Raw genomic sequence first — 13,799 nt, 5'->3', positions numbered from 1 at the left:
AGCTTTATCTTGTTGGCAGAGCGGAGGGTGTGTGGAGGGGCATAAAGTTCCAATGGATCCGCTATGTATTTGGGTCCCATGTGGTGTAGAGCCTTGAATGTCAGCAGGCAGATCTTAAAATTGATTCTCCATTTTACTGGCAACCAGTGAAGAGTTTGCAGTACTTGGGTGATGTGTGAGCTGCGGGGGGCATTGGCCAGGAGTCTGACTGCAGAATTCTGTACTAGTTGTAAGGGGCGCAGAACCTTATCTGTAGATCCGATGAACAGGGTGTTGCAGTAGTCTAGGCAGGAGGATATAAATGCATGAACCAGGGCGGGTAGGTCTTCAGCTGGGATAAGGTGTTTGATTTTCTCTATATTTCTTAGAGGGAAGAAGGAAGACTTGACGACAGCTGATACCTGCTGTCTGAGTTTTAGATTTCCATCCAGGATCACCCCAAGGTTTCGCACAGAGTCTTTATACTGTACAGTATCTCCCCCAATTGCTAGTTTGAGGTGGTGAGCGTTTTGAACTTTATCCATCATGTGTGGACCACCTACCACCAACACCTCTGTTTTGTCAGAGTTCAGCCTCAGCCAGCTGGTGTTCATCCAATTTTGTAAATGCACTAGACATGCATTTATGGATGCTGATGTGTCTTGGGTGCCAGGCTTGAAGGACAGATACAGTGGTGTGTCAGCTGCATAACAATGGTATCCTAGGCCATAGTTCTGGATTATTTTGCCCCGTGGGAGCATGTAGACTGCAAAGAGTAATGGTGATAGCACAGAACCCTGTGGAACGCCATAGGGAAGTGCCACTGGATTAGAGTAGAGTAGTGTGTGCCCAGACATACTTACTTGCTGTGTCCTGCCAGATAGGAAGGTCTGAAACCAGCCAAGAACAGTACCCCTTAGGCCACAGTAATTCTTCAGTTGCTAGATTAGTATTTCATGATCCACAGTATCAAATGCTGCAGACAAGTGAAAAAGAATCAGAATTGAGCAATCACCCTTGTCCCTTGCAGTAAGTAGATCAATTATGACTCGGACTAATGCCGTTTCAGTGCTGTGCCTTTTCCTGAATCCTGACTGAAAAGTATTAAAGATGTTATCTGTAAGCCTGGCTTCTAGCTGGTTGGCGACTACTTTCTCGATAACTGTTGATAGGAATGGTAAGTTCGCCACAGGTCTGTAGTTGGTCACAGAATCAGGATCTAGTGATGGTTTCTTCAAGAGGTGTTTTATAATTGCTTTCTTTAGTTCTTCTGGGAAAACTTCACTTTGCAAGGAGCACCGAGTGATTTTGTGAAGTGCTGGCCTGATCAGCTCTGGGCACTGCATTAAGGATCCAGTTGGGCCAGGATCCAGGTCGCAGGTAGTGAGGTGGTACGGTAGTAGGCATAAGCAAAGTCCAGTGGTCAATTGATGTTGTTGGTGTAATGCTGGCATGGATGGCAGACACCTTGTTTGTGAAGAAGGCAGAGAATTCTTCACACCTTTTCCTGGAGAATGTGGTCAGGGATTCTAGGCAGGAAGGATTGCAGAGCGATTCCACTGCGTGGAAGAGTCGAGCAGCTCTGTTATTGGCTGTAGATATTTTGTGCGAGAAAAAGTCAGGTTATTGCTTGTTGGTATTGTCTGAAGTGTTGAACTAGGCTAGATTTGTGCTCCTCAGACCCTGATTTACGCCACTGTCTTTCTAGTCTGCGCCCTTTTTTTTTTTTAGATTCACGATTGTTTTGTCAAACCAATCAGCTTTCTGCTTTTTGGTTGCTGATTTGGTGCGCCATGGGGCAATACTGTTGAGTGTTTCATATATTGTGTTGTTGTACTGGGTTACTAGAGTGTTGGGGTCCATTTGACTGTGGAGCAGATTTGTAAAATCCAGGTTGGCAGTTATCCTCTCCGGTGTTAAATTATTCCGGGGACGGATTTTGATTGTTTCTTTAGGGTGCTGCTTGATAGGGTTATTTTCTGAGAACCCGGGTACCTGCTGAGGGCATGCATAATAAAGTGAATCCGATATGAGAGTGATATGGTGGCTGCCATATTTAGTTCCTTAAAGGACTTACGAGGCCAAAATGTCTAAAAAAGCAAAGTACCTGTAAGCTGTTTAAATGCACGGAGGACGCCGTCCGCGCCCTCCGTGCAGTTCCGCCGGGTCCCCTTCCTGAGATCGCCGTCCGCGCCGACCCCGACCCCCCAGGCCGGGTCGGGCTCTCGTGCCGCTCTCAATATGGCCGCTTCCATTGGCCGCGGCTGCGCAGTCCGCCTGGCCGCGAATGCGGCTGCGCAGCTCTACGGCCAACCCCTCCGATCCACGCTAATTTGATATGTTTGATAATTTGATATGTTGTTAAAATTTGGTTTGGTGACTACAAATTAAAGGGTACCTGAGACGGATGAAAAGTAAAGTTTTATACATACCTGGGGCTTCCTCCAGCCCCCTTCAGGCTAATCAGTCCCTCGCTGTCCTTCACCACCCGGATCTTCTGCTATGAGTCCTGGTAATTCAGCCAGTCAGCGCTGTCCGGCCGCATGCCGCTCCCACAGCCAGGAACATTCTGCACCTGCGCAATAGTGCTGCACAGGTGTAGTATGCTCCTGGCGGCGGAGTGTGTGCATGCGCACTACGCCTGACTGGCTCAAGTATTTGGACTCATAGCAGAAGATCCAGGTGGCGGAGGAGGACAACGAGGGACTGATTATCCTGAAGGCGGCTGGAGGAAGCCCCAGGTATGTATAAAACTTTAATTTCATCTGTCTCAGGTTTACTTTGTTACACAGTAGTACTATACTCTACATATGCTCTCCCCACAGAGCTGCAGGGAATCCACTGAGAATGCTGTGCACATTGAACACAGAGGTGTTGTCTGTTTACAATCTCTTCATTCCCCTGCAGAGTACCTGCACATCATTCTTACATGTACCCACACTTACATTGCCTAGGGCCTGATAGATGTTCTTTGTTCCGGTTTGTACCTTTTACAAGTACTCTTACCAAGGACTAGTTTTAGTCTAAAGGGAATAAATATAGTAGTCTACATATCCTTCTCACTTCAGTTGTCTTGTAAAATTCCTAAGCGTTGGCAGTTAAGAGACGAATTTCATGTTACATACTTTTAATCAACAAAATTGTAATATGCAAATTAGAGGAGTCGGAGTCGTGGAGTCGGAGTCGGTGGAATCCTAAACTGAGGAGTCGGAGTCGGTGGATTTTTGGACCGACTCCACAGCCCTGGTTTTTACTGCTGTGCTAGCTAGTCCGCTCCATCTCATCCATATATAAAAAGCTTCCTATACCAATAAAAAATTCTGAGCTCAACCTAACCACTTAGAAGCACTCTGAGGACTTGAATTAAGAAGCCCTGGCAAATGCTGCAGAAGAGACACAATCAGCTCTGACATGACTAGACAACATGTTTTTCCGTTTAACATCGAGTTAATTAGTGACCATCACGGCGCGTGGGTGAGCAGGTGACGCTACACTGCAACATCCCGGGACAGAATGCCATATTTACGATATGTGACTGAGAACCTCAGGACAGGGAAAGACATACTAGAGAATATTCCGCATTGGGTCATTAGGAGCTGCGGACAGAATATCAGATCAATGTTAAAAGGTGAACAAACAGGAAATCTATCAAACGTAAACATGACTCATTAGGGAGTGGTTCACATTATCACCAGAGGTAATGAACATTGTTATTCCATAAGCGAACAATCACAGCTGCAAGTAACTTAGATATTATCAAGGACATCGAAGATATCATCCAATACAGCTTACAGGCTTAATAAACGTTAGTCAGCTTTGTCTTTAAAGTGTAAACCTGCGTACACACGCAAGATGGTTCTCGGAAGAGGTGGTCAGTGGGAGGCCGCCATCGGCCAATAATCCAACGTGTATACAGCAACTCCTGTAACTCAGCAGAGGGTATTGTTCTTTACCCAGACATCATTTGCTGCTCTGACATCCCTCCTCCACCCTGCAGGATAGCAACGCGCCTGTACAGAACTCTGTCCAAACTGGCACCTGAGGGATCGAGTCCCAATTCCTTCCATGGACAATCATGTAGCTTAAAGTGCACCTGAGATGGGACCACATAAATGTTCCTCCAGCCCCCTCCGACCTGATCGCTCCCTCCTCGTTTTCAGTCGCCGCCTCGTTCGTCCGCAACTAGCCTGGAAAATTCTCCAGTCGACGCAAACGCATTCCGGCCAGGAGCACTCCGAGCAATAGTGCTGTGCAGGTGCAGAATGCTCCCAGTGAAGTGAATGCGCTGAGTGTGCGGCCTGGCCCCAGACCAGAGGACAATTGCATTCGAACGGGGAGTTGGAAGAGGACGGCGACAGACCGATTAGGCCGGAGGAAGCCCCAGGATGTACAGTGGTGTGAAAAACTATTTGCTCCCTTCCTGATTTCTTATTCTTTTGCATGTTTGTCACACTTAAATGTTTCTGCTCATCAAAAACCGTTAACTATTAGTCAAAGATAACATAATTGAACACAAAATGCAGTTTTAAATGATGGTTTTTATTATTTAGTGAGAAAAAAAAACTCCAAATCTACATGGCCCTGTGTGAAAAAGTGATTGCCCCCCCTTGTTAAAAAATTACTTAACTGTGGTTTATCACACCTGAGTTAGATTTCTGTAGTCACCCCCAGGCCTGATTACTGCCACACCTGTTTCAATCAAGAAATTACTTAAATAGGAGCTGACACAGAGAAGTAGACCAAAAGCACCTCAAAAGCTAGACATCATGCCGAGTTTCAAAGAAACTCAGGAACAAATGAGAACAAAAGTACTGTAATTGAGATCTATAAGTCTGGTAAAGGTTATAAAGCCATTTCTAAAGCTTTGGGACTCCAGCGAACCACAGTGAGAGCCATTATCCACAAATGGCAAAAACATGGAACAGTGATGAACCTTCCCAAGAGTGGCCGGCCGACCAAAATTACCCCAAGAGCACAGAGAAAACTCATCCGAGAGGCCACAAAAGACTCCAGGACAACATCTAAAGAACTGCAGGCCTCACTTGCCTCAATTAAGGTCAGTGTTCACGACTCCACCATAAGAAAGAGACTGGGCAAAAACGGCCTGCATGGCAGATATCGAAGGCGCAAACCACTTTTAAGCAAAAAGAACATTAAGGCTCGTCTCAATTTTGCTAAAAAACATCTTAATGATTGCCAAGACTTTGGGGAAAATACCTTGTGGAGCGACGAGACAAAAGTTGAACTTTTTGGAAGGTGCGCGTCCCGTTACATCTGGCGTAGAAGTAACACAGCATTTCAGCAAAAGAACATCATAGCAACAGTAAAATATGGTGGTGGTATTGTGATGGTCTGGGGTTGTTTTGCTGCTTCAGGACCTGGAAGGCTTGCTGTGATAGATAGAACCATGAATTCTACTATCTACCAAAAAATCCTGAAGGAGAATGTCCGGCCATCTGTTAGTCAACTCAAGCTGAAGCGATCTTGGGTGCTGCAGCAGGACAATGACCCAAAACACACCAGCAAATCCACCTCTGAATGGCTGAAGAAAAACAAAATGAAGACTTTGGAGTGGCCTAGTCAAAGTCCTGACCTGAATCCTATTAAGATGTTGTGGCATGACCTTAAAAATGCGGTTCATGCTAGAAAACCCTCAAATAAAGCTGAATTACAACAATTCTGCAAAGATGAGTGGGCCAAAATTCCTCCAGAGCGCTGTAAAAGACTTGTTGCAAGTTATCGCAAACGCTTGATTGCAGTTATTGCTGCTAAGGGTGGCCCAACCAGTTATTAGGTTCAGGGGGCAATTTCTTTTTCACACAGGGCCATGTAGGTTTTGAGCTTTTTTTCTCACGAAATAATAAAAACCATCATTTAAAACTGCATTTTGTGTTCAATTATGTTATCTTTGACTAATAGTTAACGGTATTTGATGAGCAGAAACATTTAAGTATGACAAACATGCAAAAGAATAAGAAATCAGGAAGGGGGCAAATAGTTTTTCACACCACTGTATATTTTGTATTTTTATCCCCATCTCAGTTTCCTTTTAACCAGGGCTGTGGAGTCGGAGTCGAGGCAATTTTGGGCACCCGGAGTTGGAGTCGTGGTTTCATAAACTGAGGAATCTGAGTCGGGAGTTTTGTACAAAATCCACAGCCCTGTTAAATATTAGACTAAGGAGTCGGGGCCATTTTGGTTACCCGGAGTCGGAGTCGCGATTTCATAAAGTGAGGAGTCGGAAGATTTTTGTACCGGCTCCACAGCCCTGCTTTTAACCCCAGCCAGAAATGGGACAGTACCGCTATCAGTGTGGCCAGGCTGCATCCAACAGCCTATTATGAAAGTGAATTATTATACACCAGCAGACCAAAGCCCGTTTTAAAACTGGCTCTAGGGTCTGTGTTTCTCGCCTGCCGCATGTTACCGCACACATGTGCGCTCGCCCGGCCGCTTAAACACCTGCCCGGCTCCCTGGCCCCGTCCTCCCGTCTGTGTGAGGCTGGGTCCATGCTGTGCACATGCGCAGTAGCAAAAAGCACGGAGCCAGCTACACAGAAACAGCACATGCAGGGACACAGGAGTTTTATTATAGAGGATTGGTTCCAGCAAATATTGTCAGAAACCGGTCCTACAGAAATGTTCAGTAGTGTTATCAGTCCCCCAACTAATCCCTTTCATGGCTTCTGAAGGAACATCCTAGCTTTACTTAAAGGACAACTGAAGTGAGAGGGATATGGAGGATACCATGTTTATTTCCTTTAAAACTATACAAATTGACTGAGGTATTTTTTAGGTTAAAGGACTTCAGGATTGGTTTTAGGGTCTTCAAAAACTTGCCAATGAAACAAGCTCCTTAAAAAAAAAAAAAAAAAAAAAAAAAAAAAAATTGTCTCCTGAATTGGACAGCCTGGAACTGAACTTCTATATTAGGCTCGGTTCCCACTTGTGAAGAGAATGTACCCATTCAGAATATTTTCCACACCTGCGAGAAACACAGGAAGCAGATCTCATCCTCCCGACTGGGAGGTATAAACACATTAATGACTACATCACCCAGCAGGCAAGGGATGCGCTCTTCAAACTTGCAATACTGACAGCAGCAACATGGATCTCATACATATGGAGAACCCCCCCCCCCCCCCCAACCAACCAATGCTGCTCCCTCCATACTCCTCCCCCCCCCCCCCCCCCCCCAACAAAGCACACATTTACAACCCCCTCATCTCACTAATATTATAAATGCAAAAGTTTGGATATTTGTTACTCAATCATGATGCAACAATGGCTGATCGGATTTGAATGAAATTTGGCACACACAGTGTTTCCCACAATTTTTTTTCCAGCCGGGTGGCATGAAAAAGTAGCCAGTGGGGCGAGTTGAGAGAATGCAGGGTCGGTGCTTCTGTGCACAACTTTGCCTACAACATAGGAGGAGGTGAGCTGATGACAGCCGGGCATTCAGCAAAAGTAGCTGGGCGGAGCACCCGGCTAAAAGAGCCTGGGGAGAACACTTCACTTACATAGTACATTCCCTGGAACAACATATAGGATACTTATTAACCAAAAAGTGGGCAGAGACAAATACAAAATTTCACTGGGAAAATGTAAACTGCAGCCATTCTTACACTCTTAATGACAGGGTTCTCAAACTTTGCGCAGTTGGCCACTGGGTGACTGGGATTAATATTCAGAAAAGTGGGTGGAGCCTACAAAAGCCAATCAAAATTCACCTATTGATTTTCAAGGGGAATATTTAATTGCTGCCATTCTTGCACCATTAATGGCACAAGCCTCAAACCTGGTACAGTTGGTCATTGGGTGACTGGGGTTCAAATTCAGAAAAGGGGGTGGGAGCCACAAACAGCCAATCAGATTTGCTTCATTTCAATGCAAATCATTGATGCCAAGGACCGCAAAGCTCACAAACTTGGTTATTGAGTAATTGTGTTAGGGTTAGAAAAAGTGGGTGAAACCAACACCAGCCAAATACATCCCCCGGGCAACGCCGGCCCATTAGCTAGTTTTAAATATTTTTCACACAAGAGGTGCTTGCATCCCTTGAGGGTCCTTTTACATTAGTGTCCCGTGGAAGCGGTGCGATTTGGAACAATCGCACTAAAGGAGAGATTAGCTCACGGCTTCAGGTGCACTACCAGGAGTTGCAGGGTAATGCAATGCACTGCAACTAGTGCGTTACTTCTGCAGTGCCCAGAGCACTTATTTCACATTGCAAGCAGCATGTTTTTACTGGAAACCGCAACGAGCTTCAGCGATGAGAGTAGCGCGACGCATTAAGTGTAAAAGGGGTCTGATTGATCTGGATGTACAACCAGGCAGAAACAGCTTTCGGTGAACTACTCTGCTATGACCCTAAGGAGATGCTTCCACTGCATGATCACATTTTAAAAAAAAGTATAGGGGCATATATGGCAGCTGAACCATACTGTGTGAACTACCTAATTTATGGAGACCCACTGACTGTTTGGTTGGGCAAGAAGAGTATCAGACCAGCAGCCACATCAAGGCTGATGTACACAAACAAGCTACAGATAAAGCGGGAAGCACATGCAGACTGATGTATTATCACAGAATAAACCTTTATGAAATATTTTATTTACCAAGACACATAGTAAATCTACATTTGTTAAGGGCTTATTTACAGTGGTGCATCCTATGCTGCTGCAAAGCCACATTGCTACAGCTGTACCATTCAGATGCATGCTAAAAAAAAAAAAAAAAAAAAACCTGCCGCCCAGATTCACACCAACATGCTATTTAACAGGAATCCGTCCGGCTCGGATGTGGGGAAACGCTGCCTATTCGTACCTAGTGGAAACAGGCCCTAAGAGTGCTTTTTAACGAGAACAGAAGCTTTCCAAACATTTGTTACATTGTAATCAATTAAAAATTCAAGTTTGTTTACGTATGATTTCCCATGGTTATCTGAATGTAAAAAAATTTAAAGGACTGAAGTCCAACCTCTTAGTATTTTAACCATAAAGAAGGAAAACGTCATAAAGGTACACTTTTCTCCATAACTGAAGTGTAAAAAACCCTTCAACGTAAGAAAAACATCCAAGCACCTATTAACTGCATATATCCAATTTACCACAACTTTCCTGTAGCATCATTTTTATTTTTACCTCAAAACTTGTTATAATAAATTGACTGCGGATGTAGACAAGTGACTCACGGGGCAACCCCCTACCCACCTCACAGGGTGACTGCCTTGTTTTGCACACACCTTACATGGCAACCCCTTCCCTTTTACTTCGCAGAGCTACCCCCTTTCCTCGTGTCACAGGGCAACAACAGGCTGTGGAGTCAGTACAAAAATCATCGACTCCAGGTACCCAAAATGGCTCCGACTCCCACTCAGTCAGGTTTCCCCAACCCTGTCCTCAGGGCCCACCAACAGTGCATGTTGTGTGGAGCTCCACAGGGGTCGTTAATCAGCTCTACTGCAACACTAATTACCTCACCTGTGATTGTGTGTAGTTTCCTGCAAAACATGTACTGTTGGTGGGCCTTGAGGACAGGGTTGGGAACTCTGGTCTTATGTTGGGCACACACGGAGCGATCCGGGGGCTCGATTAGCCGCCGGATCGATTCCCGCTCGTCCCCCGCAGGCGCTTCCTTATCTTCCGCTCGATTCCCCGCTATTGTCCGCCCGCGGGGATTGATCGAGAATCGATCCGCGCGGTGATCGGACCTGTCGGAAATTATCGATCAAGCCATCAGCGGCTCGATTGATAAAAAAAAAACTGTGCCTGGGTATGCCCGCCTAATACTTACCACCAGGGCTGTGGATTTGGTACAAAAATCATCCCATCCGGACTCGTCATTTTATGAAACCACCACCTCCAATTCCAGGTACCCAGAATTGCTCCGAGTCCTCAACTCTAACTCTACAGCCCTGCAGGCAATCCCCTTTGTCTGCATTCTTTTAAAAAAAATGACACCTCTTGCAAACTCTGCACAAGGCAATCCCCTTCTCTAGCATGCACCCCACGGGGCACCCCCTTCTCCCGCACGCTCCATGCGGGGCCAGCCAACCCCCTCCCACCCGCACGCTCCTCGCGGGGCCAACCCCCTCCCACCCGCACGCTCCTTACGAAGATGCGCGCTCCTCGCGGGGGCCAGCCCCTTCTCCCACGCGCTCCTCGCGGGAGCCGGCCCCTTCTCCCACGCGCTCCTCGCGGGAGCCGGCCCCTTCTCCCGCGCGCTCCTCGCGGGAGCCGGCCCCTTCTCCCGCGCGACCCTCGCGGGGGGCCAGCCCCTTCTCCCGCGCGACCCTCGCGGGGGGCCAGCCCCTTCTCCCGCGCGACCCTCGCGGGGGGCCAGCCCCTTCTCCCGCGCGACCCTCGCGGGGGGCCAGCCCCTTCTCCCGCGCGACCCTCGCGGGGGGCCAGCCCCTTCTCCCGCGCGACCCTCGCGGGGGGCCAGCCCCTTCTCCCGCGCGACCCTCGCGGGGGGCCAGCCCCTTCTCCCCGCGCGACCCTCGCGGGGGGCCAGCCCCTTCTCCCGCGCGACCCTCGCGGGGGGCCAGCCCCTTCTCCGCGCGACCCTCGCGGGGGGCCAGCCCCTTCTCCCCGCGCGACCCTCGCGGGGGGCCAGCCCCTTCTCCCGCGCGACCCTCGCGGGGGGCCAGCCCCTTCTCCCGCGCGACCCTCGCGGGGGGCCAGCCCCTTCTCCCGCGCGACCCTCGCGGGGGGCCAGCCCCTTCTCCCGCACGCTCCTCGCGGGGGGCCAGCCCCTTCTCCCGCACGCTCCTCGCGGGGGGCCAGCCCCTTCTCCCGCACGCTCCTCGCGGGGGGCCAGCCCCTTCTCCCGCACGCTCCTCGCGGGGGGGCCAGCCCCTTCTCCCCGCGCGCTCCTCACGGGGGGGGCCAGCCCCTTCTCCCCCTGCACCTTCTCAAGCAACCCTTTCCTCAACACACTAGAACACACCACTTACAGGGCAACGAGTGCTGATCCTGTGTGTGGGAAAGGAGGTCGTTCTTTGACACACACACAGCAACCCTGCTATCCCCACACTCTCCTGACGCACAGTGCCCCTTCCCCCCCTGACACAGGCAGCCCCCCCTCACCATGTACAGTGCCCCTTCCCCCCCTGAAATAGGCAGGCAGTCCCCCTCACCATGCACGTCCTTGTGGCCGATGCTGTGGCTGCGGATGAGGGAGGACAGGCGGCGGATGTCCCCGCGGAACACGCACTCGTGCACGGGGTAGCCATCCTCGGAGGGACTGAGTCGGTGGTTAGAGAAGCTCTTGCCGCCCATCTTGTTCCTCCCCCCTCCTCCGTCTACTCCGGCATCCTCGTCGGGCTCCAGCAGCTCCTCCTCCTTGCACGGCTTGTGGTCCCGGCGCAGGGAGCGGAGCTTCTCCCCAGTCATTGGTGCGGCTCACACCCGGTGCATCGCTTCGTCTCTATCACTGAAACAGCGGCGGAGCTACCGCGGCCATCTTACCGAGCCGATCTCGCGAGATGTCCAGGCACCGCGCGAGACTTCCACCTTCGGGAGTGTGGGCGGACGGATAGAGAGAGGAAGAGCTCGGGGGGCGCGCGCGCAGTGACGTGTGGTGTTCGTAAAGCTTACGCGCGTGTAGAATGACGTCAATGGGAGTGGATTAGTGCGGGTGTAGTGTCAGAATGGGCAGCCCCGCATGCGCAGTAGGAGCCTGTGACCCATTAAATTGTGCAGCCACGTAAAACGTTATAAATATCTCCGCTTTCGCACTACGTACACTCCCAAAATTTTCAGGGGAGGGAGGGGACCCCCAGATCTAGCTCTGTGCCGAATTGCAGCCCCCGAGCCCCGCTGGTTCCCGAGACTGAAAGCAGCAAACCTATCTCGGGAACTAGCGGGGCTCGGGGGCTGCAATTCGACACAGAGCTAGATCTGGGGGTCCTCTCCCTCCCCTGAAAATGTCGGGAGTGTACGTGGTGCGGAAGCGGAGATATTTCAGGTAAATAATGTCTAACTTCCCACTGAGCATGCGTGATACTCAGTGAGGAAGGCTGCTTCAGGGCTGCCCATTCTGACATTACACAGGCAGCTGGGGAGAATGCAATTGGCTAGTGAGTTTACTACAGCCGGTTAGTGGGCGGAACGGAGGCAGAGAGGCCGTGCGGACTAGAGATGGGAAGTTCGGATCTTTTCAATGATCCGGATGATTCGAATCGGATCATTGAAGAGATCCGGATCTTTGATTCGAATCTCGGATCATTTTACTACTGGAAGCATTCGGGGTGAAATGAACAGCAGGACAGGTCTGTGGACAGGAGAAGGAGAGGGGGGTGGACACACAGAGAAGGGGAGAAGATGGACAGAGGGCAGGGAGTGGACAGAGATGGGAGGAGGGACGAGCAGAGAGCAGAAATGTTAGCACACAATACCCACATGCTGCAATCATATGCTTTACATATATTTCACCTATATGTTCATCTGTACACTTTGAAAGAAAAGGTCGCACAGTGAAAGAAAGCATTCCCAGAAGATAAGTGCAGCTGTTTAGTGCTGAGTGCAGGAGGATCATATTGCCTTTCAATCACACTGTCTGCAAAGTTACTGAGCTGTGCTGAGCCAAAAGCTTCCAATGTGATCACTATGCAGCACTACGGAACAGCCAGCCTATAATGGGCAGCACATTACAGCCAGTATGTGTGCTCTACACATATCTGGCAGTGGCACGGTGCCACTGGCACCCATGTCCCCTCTCTCTCATCTACCTGTCTCCCTGCAAGGCTGGCTCCTCTCCAACTCCGCTATCCATCCCTGCTCTGCTTCCCGAACCCCGCTGAGAGGGGGCGTGTCGCTCCTGGCCCCGCCCCTTTTGCGATCCGAATCACTCATTTTGATGATTCGGATGATCGACTCATAAAATAGATTCGGATCAAAGATCCGAATCGTTCATGATCCGGACAACACTAGTGCGGACTGCGGAGTAGAGATGGGAAGTTGGGATCTTTTCAATGATCCGGATGATTCGAATCGGATCATTGAAAAGATCCGGATCTTTGATCCGAATCTCGGATCATTTTACTACGGAAGCATTCCGGGGTGAAATGCAGGCCCGGCCCTAGACTTTTTGCCGCCTGAGGCAATTTTCAAAGAAATCGCCGCCCCCCCCCCCCAAGCCGTGGGTGTGGGAGGGCCGCCCGAGCTGGAGGGGATAGCGGGAAGGAAGGGGGTATTGGGCCTAGCGGCGGGGAGGGGGGCAGGACCACCCCCTCCCTCGCCTGGGTCCCCCGTCCTCCGCTCCCCTCCAGCTTTAAAAAGTTCCGTGCTGGCTGCAGCTATGTGTAAGAGGCTTCAAAATTACACACACAGTATTACAGCGCTAAAGAAAGTCACTAAAAACGGGGTGGAGCGCGCTATATACGGTTACCAGTCCTGTTGAAAAAATTGATTCAAAGAATAGCTTGCGCTCAGTCCATGTATCCAGGGGCCACCTTGCTCTCAAAGTATCTCTCCTGGGCACGGAACACCTCAAGATAAACAGACACAGGGCAAAATAATAGTGCAGACTGATAAATAAGGTATTGCACCCCTCTGGTGTAAACACAGCCCAGGCACGCTATATAGTGAAGGTATGGGGGCAGGGGACACCACCACCAGCTAGACTCAGGCTCTCCCCTATGTTGTAATCTCTTCACTGCTCACCGTCATATAGTCAAGCAGGGTGTTTAGAACGTTGTTTCCTGTTCAGCCTCCTCACTCTATAAGCCACAAGCCCAATTCAATGTCCACGTCCTTGTATTCCTCAGATATAAGCACAAATAATGCCAATGTGTAAAACCATAAAATTTAATA

General features: G+C 49.6%; 1 protein-coding gene across 1 annotated transcript in view; it reads right to left on the bottom strand.

The window, feature by feature from the left end:
• ANKRD13C (ankyrin repeat domain 13C) overlaps nucleotides 1–11,512 on the bottom strand; it is a 76,351-nt gene extending 64,839 nt beyond the window's left edge. Inside the window, exon 1 of the mRNA XM_068239232.1 lies at nucleotides 11,123–11,512. Within this exon, the coding sequence (XP_068095333.1) occupies nucleotides 11,123–11,378 (256 nt within the window). The 5' untranslated portion in view covers nucleotides 11,379–11,512. The remainder of the gene's footprint in view (nucleotides 1–11,122) is intronic.
• Nucleotides 11,513–13,799: the final 2,287 nt, after the last annotated feature.

The sequence above is a fragment of the Hyperolius riggenbachi genome, chromosome 6 (genome assembly GCF_040937935.1).
Source record: "Hyperolius riggenbachi isolate aHypRig1 chromosome 6, aHypRig1.pri, whole genome shotgun sequence".
In the NCBI taxonomy this organism is placed as follows: Eukaryota; Metazoa; Chordata; class Amphibia; order Anura; family Hyperoliidae; genus Hyperolius; species Hyperolius riggenbachi.
Note: the sequence above shows the minus strand (reverse complement) of the source record. Positions and strands in the feature narration are given on the sequence as shown.